The following is a 15,138-nucleotide window of genomic DNA, read 5'->3' as shown; positions in this document are numbered from 1 at the left end:
GTTGGGGGACCTTCTCCGCCACTGATTTACATAGATCACTTATGCATGTGCAAAGTGTAGCAATGTTGTCTTTTTAAAATTTCATATATTTAAGAATGGTTTGTGGCCTTGACAGTAGTATTGTCATGGCCCATGGGGAGGTCTTTGACTCCATTCTCACCAAAGGGTGGGGGCCCAAGTCCCCATTGACATACCACTTTTTACTTACCCAAAAAAATTGTTGCAATGTAAATGAGTGGGGGAGAAGGCTCCCTACCCATTTTCATTAATAAAAATAAAGAGGTATACAACTCATTACTTTACAACCCTACAATAGAGTAACTGTGTCAAATCATGAAATAAAGAAATAGAAATAATATCCTAGCGGATGAGAGTGCCAAATTGTGGCTTCAAAAATGTGATGTGGCCCTCTTCGCAAGAATTTCAGCTGCCATGTTGGTCTCACGAAAAATGTGGAAAATGGACCACACACGATTTGATAGTTTGTGTTGAAAATTGACTGCAACTGTATGTACTGTCCATGGAAGTCGACAACAGTTTTGAATGACATTCACAAGCAAAGATGAATCACATTCAATTTCAAGTGGAAAGCAGTGGAGCTAGATGGCTAAATTCGCAAAGAATTATGCGTAGTTGTTAGAGGTATTACCAAAGCGTTTGGAAAATACAGTGATAAATGCACCATCACTATCCCTAATGATACCACCACGGCCCGCTAGACTTGGGTTCTGAAAGGAAGCCTCATCAATATTTAGCTTGAAGTATTGGGGATTAGGAAAAGACCATGCTATCAGGATGAAAGATTTTGATTTCTGCTGACGCCATGTAATATGTAAATAGCCAATGATAGCTTTTTCTGATAAATGAAAAGCTTAGGCTTTAGCATTTGCTAACACCCAAATATGATAAGTAATTCGTTTGAGCAATTGTTCCCTTCTTGTTATCCTCAATTGAAAGACTCTCTAATTGCGCTCCTCTCATAAGAACTACATGGTTGTGAAAAATAGGGATATCCATATATTAAGAAAACCATCTGATTTGAATCTGAAGGCTAATCAGTTTTTCAGCATTATATGAATAGAAATACTATGGATGAAATGCTTACCACTCCACCATGCAACTGACTTCCAAACACCTTGCGAGAAATCATAATGAAACAATAGATGACATATACTGTCATCATTGTTTTTGCAAGACATACAGGGTCTAAGGTGATACAATGTTGTTGCAAAAGAGAAGTAGTGCGTAGGCGATGGTGAAGTGCCAGCCATGAGAACTATTTTTCTTTGGGATGACATTTTGAGGACCATAGTGATCTAAAAATAGGCTGAGGGCGTTCCTTATATCGAAAAAATCCCCATCTTCTTTTATCGAAAAAAATCTATTCGCAGAATTAGTCCAAAAATCTATTCGCAGAATTAGTCCAAAAATCTATTTGCAGAATTAGTCCACATCAGGAAATTCTTGTGTGGCTTTAAGGGGATAATAGAACTCTCGATCTCCTTCCATATCCTAATCATGTGACCATATATAGGTTAATGAAGGGACCAAAACTTAAGAGAACCTTCTATATAATCAAAAACCTTAGGGCTAGAAAAATCCCAAGATCCTTATGTGCTTTCGTACCATAAGAGTTCCATATCGACTTTCTTGATAACTATAGGTCTGTTGATAAGCTGACCATCTTCAATTATCCATCAAGCATGGCTCATCAGATGAGATAAAGCTAGTTGAATACCCTTCCAAGCATAATAACAATACCTTTTCTTTGACTCCCATATGGAAAAGTTTTTGAGATATCTCTACTTAAAAACCGAGCAAATAAAGATGAGGGGTTTGCGAAAATCCTTCAAGCCAACTTCATTATACTTTCATTATTGAAGTTGACAATAGCTTCATGATACTTGCATTATTGAAGTTGTGACTATGCTTCAGATTACAATGGAATAAAGGCAAACTTAGATATCTCACTGGTAGGGACTCTTTACCAAAACCAAGCTCTTTCAGAATCATAGAATTGGTGCCTTGTTATACCCCAAAGAAGAATGCTTTACTTTTTGCAATATTGAGATAGCCTGTGGTCACTTCAAAATTGGAAAGAACAGATTTCAAAGCAATAGCAGTAGTAGTAGAGGCTTTATAGGAAAATCACAACATTATCGTAGCCTAAAGCAAATGTCCGTTTTTTTTTTGGGTGAGTCAGTGGGGAAAAGTGGTAAGTCAGTGGGGATTTGAGCCCTTACTCTTTGGTGAGAATGCAGCTAGAGACCTCACCATGGGGCTCGGCAATACTATTGCCAAGGCTATGGCCATTCCCCACCAAGGCCCCAGGCCATTCTCAGAAGTGGGGATTTTGGCCCCTACCCTTATCAGAGACCTCAACGTGGGGCCCGACGATACTATTGCCAAGGCTATGGCCATTCACAACTGTCTTGCATAATTGCGTAGTTCAATTGTCTAATGACAAAATCCATGAGTAGCGAAAAAGATAAAGGGTCCCCTTGCCTAAGACCTCTTTTCTCCCCTAAAGTAACGCTTTGGAACGAGTTATTTTGCGAAACTATGAAAGCAGGAGTGGATATATAGAGGCGAATCCAAGAGATAAAAATGTCTGGAAAACCCAGAGCATGCAATCATGCAAGAACAAAGGCCTAAGAAAATCTATCACAAGCACTACTCAAGTCAAGCTGCAAGCCCATCTTAGCCCTATTGGAATGCTTGTAGCAAAGAGATATAAAGCTCATTTCCCATAAGAGTATTATCTGTGATAAGTCATCCTTTCAAGAAAGCAGCTTGTCTAGGGTCAATAAGATCGTTGAGCACTACCTTTAACCGGTTAAAAATGATTTTGTTAATGATTTTATATAAAACATTGCGTAAGCCAATTGGACAAAAATCTTTCATAACACTAAGAGGATCCACTTTAGGAATAAGACAATGAAAGTGGAATTTATTTGCTTTAGAAATTTACCTTTCTTAAAGAAATCATTCAATGCCAGAAGAAGGTCCTTCTTGAGCACCTCCTAACCAAACTTATAGGACTCCATTGTAAAGCCATCAGGGCTGGGGCACTCTCACTCTTCATACCTAAAATACAGTCTTTTATCTCCTCCATGGTAATATCCTTAGTCAATTTCTCTTGCTGATTATGGCTTTAGTAAAGAAGAGGGACAGAATTGTTCAGCCAAGTGAACGTCAACATTGCTCTCTTGAGCCAGGAGATCTTCCAAGAAACCAATCATATGATTATCGATATCCACTTCAGCCACCAGAGAAGACCCATTTGATTCTTAAGAAGAATAATACCGTCACTTCTCATTGTAGACAAATGGAAGAACTTTGTATTGGAATCCCTTTCCTTTAACCAATTCTGGAGCGATTTATGCCTTCACATACTCTCTTCATCTGTAATTTCTTTATGCATTCCTTTTCCTCCGTCATCAAACTTTCATTAGAAGGATCAAGACACAAACTATCATGGAGAGAGTTGCTGCCGAACTATTGAAATTGTATCACTGACATGACCAAAGTCGTTTTTATTCCAAGCGCATAGATGCCCCCTTAACCTTTTCATCTTTGTGACAAAGCGGAACATAGGTTTCTCCCCCCCCCCCCCCACCTTAGCACGACGTCGAAATTATGTCAATAAATCCAGGAACTTTCTGCCAAGTTGTGAAATACTGGGCTTTGGACCGACCGGGCTCAAATTAGTCGTGGTGACCAACAAAGGGTAATGATCGAAATTCCCCTTAGGAAGAAGCTCCACTTTAGACTCTGGGTAAGCAAGCACCCAGTCCATGTTTGCCATAGCATGATCCAAGCATTCTCTGATGCATCTCCTATTATTTTGGATGTTTGACCAAGAGAACCAGCCTCTAGAAACTTCAAGGTCAGTAAGCGCGCAAGCTGACATAACCTTTGCAAAATCACCTGAATCCTGAGGTAAAGAGCCATTACTGCCCATTTTCTTCGAGTTATCCAAAATAGTATTGAAATTCCCCAATACTAACCAAGGCATTATAATAACATTACCTATATCCCTCGTATCGTCCTAGAGCAAGGTCCTCTGAGACAAAATTAAAATCATATACCTCAGGTATAACTGACATACAACCATTACATAGTCTCGTGGCTTGATCATCTGATTATTAAAATTAAGAACATTAAATGTATATATAGAAGGATTCCATAGTAGCATAATTCTTGATCGGCCATAAACATTGTTAGCAACAACATTGTTGTGGAAACCAAGTTTGTGTACCCACATATCAGTAAGTTCACTAGGCAATTTCGTCCCAAGAAGAAATAACAATCCTATATTTGGCTTATTTTTGGGTACTCCAATATCCGATAATATGCCTTGGCCTTGGAGGCCACGGACATTCCAGGATGGTAGTGACATATAAAATTAACAATTGAATGGCTTGCCAAGAGAGCTAGGCTTACCTTCATTAGCCGAGGAATACCCTGGAGCATTAGTTGTGACTTACGACAAGCCACTCTCTTGCACCATATGATACTGAAGATGCTGCTATATGAAGTCGATGCTTTGCTTTGTTCAACCCATTACTAGCAATATGCTCCTGCGCCTGTTTAGAAGAGAGTTTCAGCCCGCCATCACCCTCCTCCCACTCATTAGGACTAGACGCTGTTGGAAGAAGCAATCCCACATCAACATTTTTGCTATTTAAATCTTTCTCAGTTACTGTATCCGCCATATGCTTCAAGTTTTTTGTGCAAACTCAGTCCCTCATGCATTTGTTTAGTGCTTCATTGTCTACTGCAAACTGATGTGAGATGAGCTCAGCCTCCTCTTGCTGATTTCCTGTTGCAGGCAGCACAACGTCCATGGTTTCTCTTGCCTTCGTCACATGTTGCAGGCAGCACAACGTCCATGGTTTCTCTTGCCTTCGTCACATGTTGCAGGCAGCACAACGTCCATGGTTTCTCTTGCCTTCGTCACATGTTGCAGGCAGCACACCTCTGCACACTCAGCATTGTTAACTACATACACATGGGGAGGAGATGTGTTGCAGCTATTCATAGTTGTAAATAGATGCTGGATTGTGGGAACGTCCTCCTCTTGCTGATTTCCTTTCCCAAACATATCCATTCCCATGGAGCCTTGTCCCTCAGCTGTAATCGCCACAATTGCTGCAAGTTTCCCATTCAACGTGCCTACTTGAGACATACTTTCAACCGCATGTGTGTCCTCACACGTGAAGTCATGCGAAAATCACCTCTAAAAAGCCCAGTATCATTCACGGCCATCTTCTCTCTCTCAAGAGCAACAGTTTCCAAAACGGGGTGATCACCCATATCTGTTTTTAAAATAGCTCCCTTATTTCTTTGATTATGCCAACATTCGTCTTTGGAAAGAATTGATCACTTCCCAATACTCCTCTATTGATTTAGAAGTGGATCAACAATAACCATTTTATTCGAATACACGTTCTCATCAATGCCAACGGGTCTTGTCCGTGCAGCAGCAGCCATGGCAGCTTCACCTTTCTCATGATGAGCATCAATTTTCTCGGCACCAACACCAACATGAATTGCATCTTGTTCATTAGAACCATCAGGCTGCTCTTTAATGGTAACAAACATAATCATCTTCTTTGAGCTCAGATAAAATTTGAAAACCATTGGAATTAGTACCCAACGTTTTCTTTTCGTAAAGGAACTGTCTAAACCTTCACAAGTTTCCATCCTTCTTCACCTGATGCAACATTATGGTGGAACCACTATTTTTACCTTCTACACCTTTAGTCTTTGATGAACTCTTTGAAATCAAGGTCGAATGACATAATTCAGATTTGTGACCCACCCTTCGAAATTTGGAACAAGTTGAGGGGATAAACTCATAAATAAATTTGTTGTTTATATTCTTTCGCTTTAATTTCGAACCAAACCTCTTTTAAACATAAATTATTGAAGTCCCTTGCAGCACAAACATTAGGTTCAGCTCTTGATCTCATTTTCGTAGGCTTATCCATAAAGATGGGTTTAACCACATTGGATGAGATACAAAACAAGATCTTAGGTTCCCAAAACACCGAAGGTAAATTCGGGAGTATGTCGAGAGGGTTGGGCAAAGGGATCCCATTTCTGGAGTACTAGGCACTTTTTGTTAACGAACCATGGGCCACCAATACGAGCTAACACCATATCCTCTTTAGAAGGAAATCGAAAAATTGGAAAACCTTCATCACCATAGAAGACTTCAAGATCATGCTTCAATCTCCACATCTTTTGCAACATACCTTTCATGTATGTCCACTCGGGTTTGCACCCCAAAAAATAACCCAATAAGCAATTATCCCATCTGTTCAAACACGAATCCACCAGTTCTTTTTCTATCTTCACGTAGCATCTACCATCAATGGTCTCAGTTGGGGTCACCTCAAGATCAGCAAAATAGAAAACCCCATTCGGAATAGTGCTCTAAATAACAAGTCTGTATACTTGCCAAAACCCCAACAACTGCTCAGAGCGGCAGCATTCATCTAAGTTAACTTCGATGAGCATAAAAGGGGGAAACTCCTCATCATTACAACCAGAAATAGCTCCAAGGACATTTTTACTAAAAGAAGAACCAACAACATCCTTAATAATAAAAGATACAACATTAAAAGAACCTTCATTAACAGCACCACGAGGAACTCCATTAACATCCCCATGATAACCAGCAACAATGAGTTAGATAGAAGAGATGGGGAAGGCATTATGGGGAGGGGAATGTTTAAAGGTGGAGGAGGAGAGGGATTATTACGTGGGATGATGCAAGGGGAAAGGAAGCCTCCTAAAAGATGGAAGTTTGAAATGACTAAGGCTAGGTCCAGAGGGAAGGGAAGTAGTGAGTTGCACCATGAGGGTTCAATGGAGTTTTGGAAGGTTGGGGGTAGGGAAAAGGAATGGAAACAAAGTAAGGTTTGGTTGTTGGGGGGGGGGGGGGAGGGGGGGGGGAAGGTTAGTTGATTCTAGAGAAGCAAAAATGCAGGATGGGATGGCCATAAGGGGCGCAAAGGCATTTGGAAGGGAGGAAGAGAGGGGAGAGGGTTGGGTGGAGAGGGCCAAAGGTTAGAGTCCACGGTGGAGGTCGGCTTGGAAGTGTAAGAGGGGTGGAGGAGAGGAAGCCGGTCGAAGAGGAAGGGAGTTACACCGTGGGGTAAAGAATAACAGGGAAAAAAGGAGGTTGTGGAAATGGCGAGTAGGATGGTAGCATAGAGGTTTTGAGGGGAAAGGAGGGGGGTGTCAATCTGTGCCAACAGTTGAATGCGGGGAAGATTTGAGGGAGTTTGCATTGAATACACCTAGAAAAGAGAGGGGCTCGAGGAGATTTGGAGCAGGGGACGTAGGAATCGAAGAAGGGTCCACGTGAAGGAGTGTAGAGGGTGGCATCTGGACATGCAAGTCTCCAAGTGTCAGGAGGAGATGAAGGGAGGAGATATTGTGGGTTAGATGGGGGAGGACAAGACTTTGAGGTCCAAGCCTTCATTAATGACACTTCCATCATTAACAGGTCGGGGAAATGAGGACAGAGGTGGTGGGGAATGATGATTATCTCAAGGGAGGTGAGATGATGCAATTGCATCTCAAGAAGGGGCAAGGGAGGGGAAGGGGTGACAGGAGACAGATTAAGGGGAGAAGAGGAGGGTCGAAAGGGTGTGACAAGTGTAGGTGGAAGAGTCCACTTCATTAGTGCATGGTGGAGAGCTGGCTAAAGGCTGATGGAATTTAAAGGCCCTCTTTAAAGGCGGCCTCATATGGATTGACAGGTGGCATGAGTCACAAGGTGGGAGGATGGCAAGCATCAGGGCCATCGGAAGGACCACGTATCTAGAGCCTATTATGGAGACCATTGTCCATATGGCTACTATGGTACCTTTGCACCACTGTGGTTCGCCGCGGGATGTGAACCGACAAAGGGTCGTAGTATTGAGGATTAGGATGTTGATCCTAGACTATAGTGGGATGGTGCTCGTGGGCTAGGGATCAATGGAGATGGTGTAGGAGTATTTTTCGAGAGAGATGCTAAGCGATTTTGTTATGGCCTTCAAGAAAGAAGATAGGATGAGGATGGAGAAAGACCCCAAAGGAAGAGATGGCGGTCCTTTAGCGCTAATCTTAGGAAGCCCCTGCTGAGATCTCAAATGGCTTGGAAGAAGCAGTGTGGCACATATGGACAAGGATCCCATGGACATGGATCTACAAGCATTGGGGACGAACAATAACGAAGTCTGGGCTCCAAGGGCAGAGGCTGAGTTACCTTTTTTGAAGGATAGGCCTTTGGATAGGGCAGCTGCTTCACATAGTTTATGATAAGGGAAAGAAACATATGATGGCCATCATGGAGGGGAAGGTGTGATGAGCTTGGAATTGGATATTGGTGAAACCCACTTTTGGATGGCCCTCGAGTTATGTCTAGGTGGGGAGAATCTAGCGATGACAGAGTTCTATAGGACCTTAACTTTCCTTTGGAAGAGATGGCCAGGAATGAGAGTCTGTTGGAGGAGCCGCAGACTCTTAACAATGAGGCTGGATGTGGGAGATTTTAGTGCTGTACTTGGACTGGTATGGCCGGTTCAGGACAGGGGTGGGACGTCAAACCGGAAGTAGGCAGTGGAAAGAAGCGGGTTGGGGGGTTTGGAGGGGTGACACGGGGGATGGGTTGGGTAGCTGGGGTTTTGGGTGTGGATTTAATGAGGTTAATATATTTATTGTGTAGGGGGGAGGAGGAGGAGGATTAGCTGCTGAGGAGGTGGGTTTCGAGTGGACAGGGTGGCTTAATGGGATTAGGGGCACCTATGTTAGTGGCAGGCATGGACTACACCTGAGAAGCTATTTTCACCTGGAAAGGGGGAAAACGATAAGAAGGGTTAACCAGAGAAGAGAGGGAAAAGAGTGCAGTTGATTATTTTAGGAAGATGCAGTCGATTAGGCTTGGAGCATGGGAGAGCAGGTGCAGTCCATTCCACAGAGGATTAGCTGCTGAGGAGGTGGGTTTTGAGTGGACGGGGTGGCTTAATGGGATTAGGGGCACCTATGTTAGTGGCAGGTATGGAGTAAACCTGAGAAACTACTTTCCCCTTAGGAGGAGGAAAACGATAAGAAGGGAGAGAGGAAAGAGAGAGCCATTGATTATTTTAGGAAGATGTGGTCAATTCGGCTTGGAGGAGGAGGCATGGGATAGCAGGCGTAGTCCATTCCACACATTGCACCATTTTTTAGAGCTTTATTTTACAATAGCTAAGTTTGCTTTATTAGCTATTGGTGGTTTGGAGTGGAAACACCAGCATTTCTAGACCATTTGCATTTTGTACCCTGATTTACTGAGATATGGTCTTTTATTTCAGATCTAATATATATGTTTATAATCACTAGAAACTAGAAACTCTGTGCTATTATGTACTCATTGCTTTGGGTAGTCCATGGCCATGGTTTTATCTTATATTATCTTTGTAGTTGAAACTGAGGTCTGGAACTAATGGTTGACAACACTTGCTGGAACATTGAGTGTAAGACCTCATAGATGCTCCAGTCCAGAGTCAATCTTGTTTGGAGCTCAAGGGCGTGAAGTGTGTGATTGCATCTTTAATGCAAATTAGATTAACACACTTGTTATATAGAAAAGGTTTTGTGCAAATGAATTATCAGGTTGTAATTGGGTGGTGTGAAAGATTGTAAAAGAAATATATATTCATCAAAGAAAATATATATTGAGAAATTAATTGCATGGTGTGGAATATTCATTACATAATTTCTAAAAGGATTGAATAGTGATTGATCTTAAAGATAATACTTTATTAAGAACAGAAATGGAGCAGTAGAGATAGTGCTCTCAGATTGGTGTTTTTGATGTCATGGGCTAGCACATGTACAGTTTCTAGCCTCAGTAACTATGCCTCCATTGCCAAAAAATGGGAAAAAAGAAAAGCAATGAAAGAATAAAAAATGACAAGTAATGTGGAGCATCGTCTAGGCCTTTAAAACCGACAGATGGTTGAGATACATGCAACACCCTTGAAGCCAATTAACTGATCATAGGGACCCTAGGTTTGCAAAAGACCACAGGCGTAAAACATGGCAAGCTCATGCCTCACGGCATAGGTTTCTTTTATATCCTCATGCTTTCAATTCCATAATTATTCAAGATACATGAAACCTTATTCTTGGACCTTTTAGTACGCTCTCTGTCGGCTTTCCTGAGTTACATGGAACTCCTACAAGATATTATCTGGAAATAGGCCTCATCTAAGGCGCCAGTTGATTGTTGGGATAATTTTGTATGTCCCTAATGAGTGACCAACAAGTATGGTTGAAGGTTTCCTTAACGGAGACCAGACTACATGTCATGGTGGTGACATTTACCATACTAGAATACCATCATAGATTCATAGTGAGCTCTCGCAAATCGTTGTTTCACTGTATTATCCTTCTCCCATTTGGAAAGTTACCTCAAGAAACCCAGAAAAAGCTCAGATGTAAAGGAGTAACTGTTAGATGCAGATGCATGCATAGCTTCCGATGTACTTGTCCAATCAGTCATATAATTATCTTCCATGACATTATTTTAAGTGGATGGTACCTATTGCCTGATCTGATTCATGAGTTATTTTCCTTCGATGGATGCCCCTAGATGTTCTTGTAATTGGCTCACTTAGATACTCTGGGTTTCTCATTATTCTGTCAAGTAGAACTAGTTATATAATTATCTACTTTCTGGATGAATGTCATGAACTTGGATGAGGTTGATTTAATTGTTTGCCTGTGATGTTTCAGCTTGTGTTTGATCCATGTCCGACTTTGTTGTGGCAGGTCACTCGTACTGGCTGGGCAGAGGGGGAATGCAAGGGGAAGGCTGGTTGGTTCCCATCTGACTATGTGGAAAGACGTGAGCGTGTTCTTGCAAACAAGGTGGCTGAAGTGTTTTGAACATTCCCACTTTGTTAAAAGAGTTGCAGTGTTGTTGTATAGTGGTGAAGGATTTTGCATTCCATGTTTGCACAAGGAGAATATGCTTTCACTTGGCACCGAAAAGTGAACTGGAGGCCTTCACTGTGGTATCACATTCTTTGGAAGTTTGAGAGTTCCTTTGGCGATCCATGTCGTGCTCATTGCATCTCAATCGCTGCATACAATATCTATTATGTATTATTTGTGGAGATACGAATTGCCTTGATTTGTTCACTTGTGTCTTCTATATGACCTTGATTATCGAATGAAAGGGACTGAATGGAGTGACAGGTCTTTATTTTCTGACACTCGTGCTTCATCGTTTATTCATTTACCTAGATAAATAATCTCAGACTCTTTAGTAATTAGTTTCAATTTAATTAGTTTCAATTTGCTGAAAAATGTGGCTTGTTTGAATTGTTTGTTAGTCTTTCTTTTTGCTAGCCCCTTCAAATCCTAGTTAGCAAATCGGAATCAAATCCTAGTTAGCAAATCGGGGAATAATAAAATATTGGCATACCAAAACAACATCAGTAACAAATCGATTTTATTTCATAGAGTAGGAAATTGGGCAAAAAATACCGTCAAAAATTAAGGTAAGCTATAGAATCGTGAATATTTTGGATTTGAACTTTAAATAAATGTAGCGAAAAAAATCAATTATGTGAAGATAACAATATATGATTATGATTTGCAGCTATTATATAGATATACTAAAGCCATTAAACAATAATTTTAGAGGAAATTTCGTATAGAATTTTAATTCCTTGTATTATTCATGGTAGATTTTTTTTTTGTTTTTCTTTCAATCGGCATCAAAAAAACCCTTAAAGATTTTATTAAACCTGTTCATCTCTTATCTCTCTCTTTTATTGACTTTTTATCATAAAAATTAGCTCAAACAAATTGTTTTATACCATTTCAATTCAAAAACTTTTTTAATGGGTGAAAAGGGTAAAAGAAAGTTAAAAAGGTTTTGGAATGAAATGGTATAAAAAAATTTGTTGGGGTTAATTTTTATGGTCAAAAGTCAATAAAAAGTCAATAAAACAGAGAAGATAAGAGATGAGGGGGTATGGTGAAATCTTTAGGGATTTTTTTATGCTGCTTGAAAAAAAACAGAAATATGGTCAACCATGAAATAATACAGAATTAGGGTTTTATACGAAATTTTCCTATAATTTTATAGTCTTACTAGTGTCATTAGAGCAATAATTAATAATTTTTATTAAAACTTTCAATAAATCCAGCAACAATGCGTATTTTGTTGTCACATCATAAAACATATCGTAGATTTATTAGGAGCACAAAATGAAACAACAATACTAATCACAAGAACTAATTAGTAATTAACAAAAACTCTGAACCAAGGTATAGAATTACATTTCATAGAAAACAAAAAGCCTGATTGTAGCTAATTAAAAAAAAGATGTAAAGACCAAAATATATAAAGTAGTGGTCCATCCAAAATGCTATCTTGTGTACACCTATAAAAAACAGAAATAAAAAATAAAAAAATGAAATTAATCAAACTTCTACGTGTATAGAAAAACAAAAAAATGTTTAAGAAAGTTTGAACCTCGCACTAAATTCCGAGCCATTTAAATCTTTAGTATCATTGAATCTCTCTCTTGCTCTTTCTAAGGACGCTATGGGTTTAAAGAAAAGAAAAAAGATTTTTCATTATGTTGCTCTTTTTTTAATTCTTCCTATTACTTTAAGATATACGATTATTTTAATTACTTTTTTTTTTAGAAATATATTGTTTCTATTTTTTCGTACATTATTTTTAAGGGAACTCATTGGTAAAATATTTTATGAAATTTTTTTGTTAAATCAAGATTCTTAATTTACTCCTATTGTTAATATACTTATCTTTTAACCAAACTTCAATAAGATTACATTAATGAAGAAAGGGTGCAGTTTGCATACGAATGCATCAGTAGGTGTGGAGGTAAGGTGCACCTTCAAATTTTATAATGGTATATAATTTTGATGTAAAATGTTTTTAGGATTATCTCAAAATCTATTTTTATATCTAATTATAAAATTTTAAATTTAAAAAATGGTTAAAATCAAGTAGATATATTAACAAATGAAAATCTTGAAAATGGACGGTGTAGATAATATGTTGTAAAATGCACTATTTTTTAAACTTAAAATCTTTTCATTTTCATAGTCATACATCTCGATGTCAAGATGATCAATCAAAGGGTTTTTCAACATTAAAACCACCTTTTCTGATGGATTTTTTAGTGGCATCCGTAGTTCTACATTATAAGGTAGCATTTTTATATAAACTTTTTCTATGAAATAAAATTATAGGGAAGAAGTTTTTTTGAAAATCTTTTTTGAAAAACATAAAATATGGATTTATATCAATTCCATTAAAAAAAAACACAAATTTTTTAAGATCTTTTGAAAAACTCAATTCTAACTGTATTTAAAAAAAACGGAGACTTGGTAACTATGCTTCAAATCCAGTCATTTGTAATTGCATCTGTCTAGGATAATGGGCGCCGAAGGTGTGTCTTGCTTCCATTCTAATTACCTGTAATAGTGTGTTGTATAGTTGCTAAACTTGGGAATAAATGGCTCTAAGATAATTGCCCACTCCATGAAAGTGGTAGTTGTGGTTCAGAGGACTGATGACCTCAACCATCCGTCATTGACGCTTGATATTTATGGTACCCGTTTATATATGGGGTTGTAAGGCGTCTTCCTATAGAAGTAAGGCGTACCTCTAAATTTTGTCCGTCAGAAACCTTATGAAAATTTGAAAATACATTTTCATTCCTACTTATAATATTTAAACTTCCAAAATTGTAGAGATTGAATGGATCTTTAAATATTTGGAAATCTTGAAAATAGATGGTTCAAATAATTAGTTACAAGATGAAATATTTTTATAACTTCAAATTTTTTTTTCGATCTAGACATCTTGAGGTCGAGATGATCAATTGGAGGGTTTTATCTCATCAAAATACTCTCTTCTAGACGATTTTTGAGGTCAACCTTGCTTCAATACTATAAGGCTAGACGATTTTTGAGGTCAACCTTGCTTCAATACTATAAGGCTGACAGTTTATATGGACTTTTTCCTTACAAATAAGGATGAGGTTTCCTTGAGTAAGTTGAAAATTGAAACACTTGTTTATATGTGGTCTCCCTTCCAAAATCTTAGTCCATCTTAAAGATGGATCTAGAATTTATTGAGTTAATATATAGGGGACTAATTTATGCAACAGTTCAACAGTAATATAATGAAACAATTTTAAAAACCATGTTAGAGCCATTCTTTTGACTGTAAATTTTAAATATAAATGCTTTTCATTATATTGAACAATTACAAAAAAAAGTACAATTTGTAAAGGAAAAGTATACAATGAGACCATTTATCTTGAGATCAAGGTGCTCAAAATTAATCTTGACCAATTATTTTAGTTAAAAAAAAATTGTCTCGAACTTTGTGATATCAAATTTGACATCGGATAGTTATAAATAATTGTGACTTCCTCGTACAAGAAATAAATGGTCTAATTGTATACAATTAAATTGGAAAATGCATCTACGGAAGTGCTTTTTTTTAGCCCAAATACCATCCATTTTGATGAGATGCATGGATATAAAGAAGTTTTAATCATTCTTAACTATTAGATGTAAAATTGGATAGATATGAATATGGTGCGTTCAAAGCCTAAAATATAATTTCTCAAACCATGTAAAAATGCTTTACAGTGTCAAAGTTTACATTGATGGTCAGTATTTTACATCACTTTTTCAGGGAGGCCAGAATAAAGAATAATGTCTGGTCAAATGAGGTCCTCATCAACTCTCGTGGGTGGTCCCTAATTTTTCTTACACTCTTTTGTAACTCTTTGTGCCCTCTTTTTATTTAATAAAGGACCCAGTTTTTATGAGTCACCCAACTAATACTACTCTCGTGTAGGCTCCCTCTAGCACCCATCTTTCATATAGATCTTGGATCCAAATTTGTAGAGATCCAAAATCTACACTATGATCATCATAGTATAAAAATTAAAATAAAATACAAAAAAAAAATTTCATATTTTTTTGTAGAATTATTTCACAACCATTGGATAGAAATCTTTAGTTGTTGAGATTTATCTTAAGGATGGATGTTTATGAGTAAGCAGGTTGGGGTGTCCGCTTTTCACATAA

At 38.3% G+C, this 15,138-nt stretch overlaps 1 protein-coding gene across 2 annotated transcripts in view; it reads left to right on the top strand.

Moving 5' to 3' along the window:
• The window catches only part of LOC18424512 (SH3 domain-containing protein), a 35,995-nt gene extending 24,731 nt beyond the window's left edge, over positions 1–11,264 (top strand). For both annotated transcript variants that reach the window (XM_006829098.4, XM_088848511.1), the window contains one exon: positions 10,819–11,264. In XM_006829098.4, the coding sequence (XP_006829161.1) occupies positions 10,819–10,935 (117 nt within the window). In that variant the 3' untranslated portion in view covers positions 10,936–11,264. The remainder of the gene's footprint in view (positions 1–10,818) is intronic.
• The last annotated feature ends 3,874 nt before the right edge of the window (positions 11,265–15,138 follow it).

Source organism: Amborella trichopoda, chromosome 9, assembly GCF_054954075.1.
Source record: "Amborella trichopoda isolate Santa Cruz 75 chromosome 9, AtrichopodaSantaCruz75HAP2 v2.0, whole genome shotgun sequence".
NCBI classification, from domain to species: Eukaryota; Viridiplantae; Streptophyta; class Magnoliopsida; order Amborellales; family Amborellaceae; genus Amborella; species Amborella trichopoda.
The sequence above is the reverse complement of the archived record's forward strand: the minus strand, read 5'-3'. Positions and strand labels throughout refer to the sequence as shown.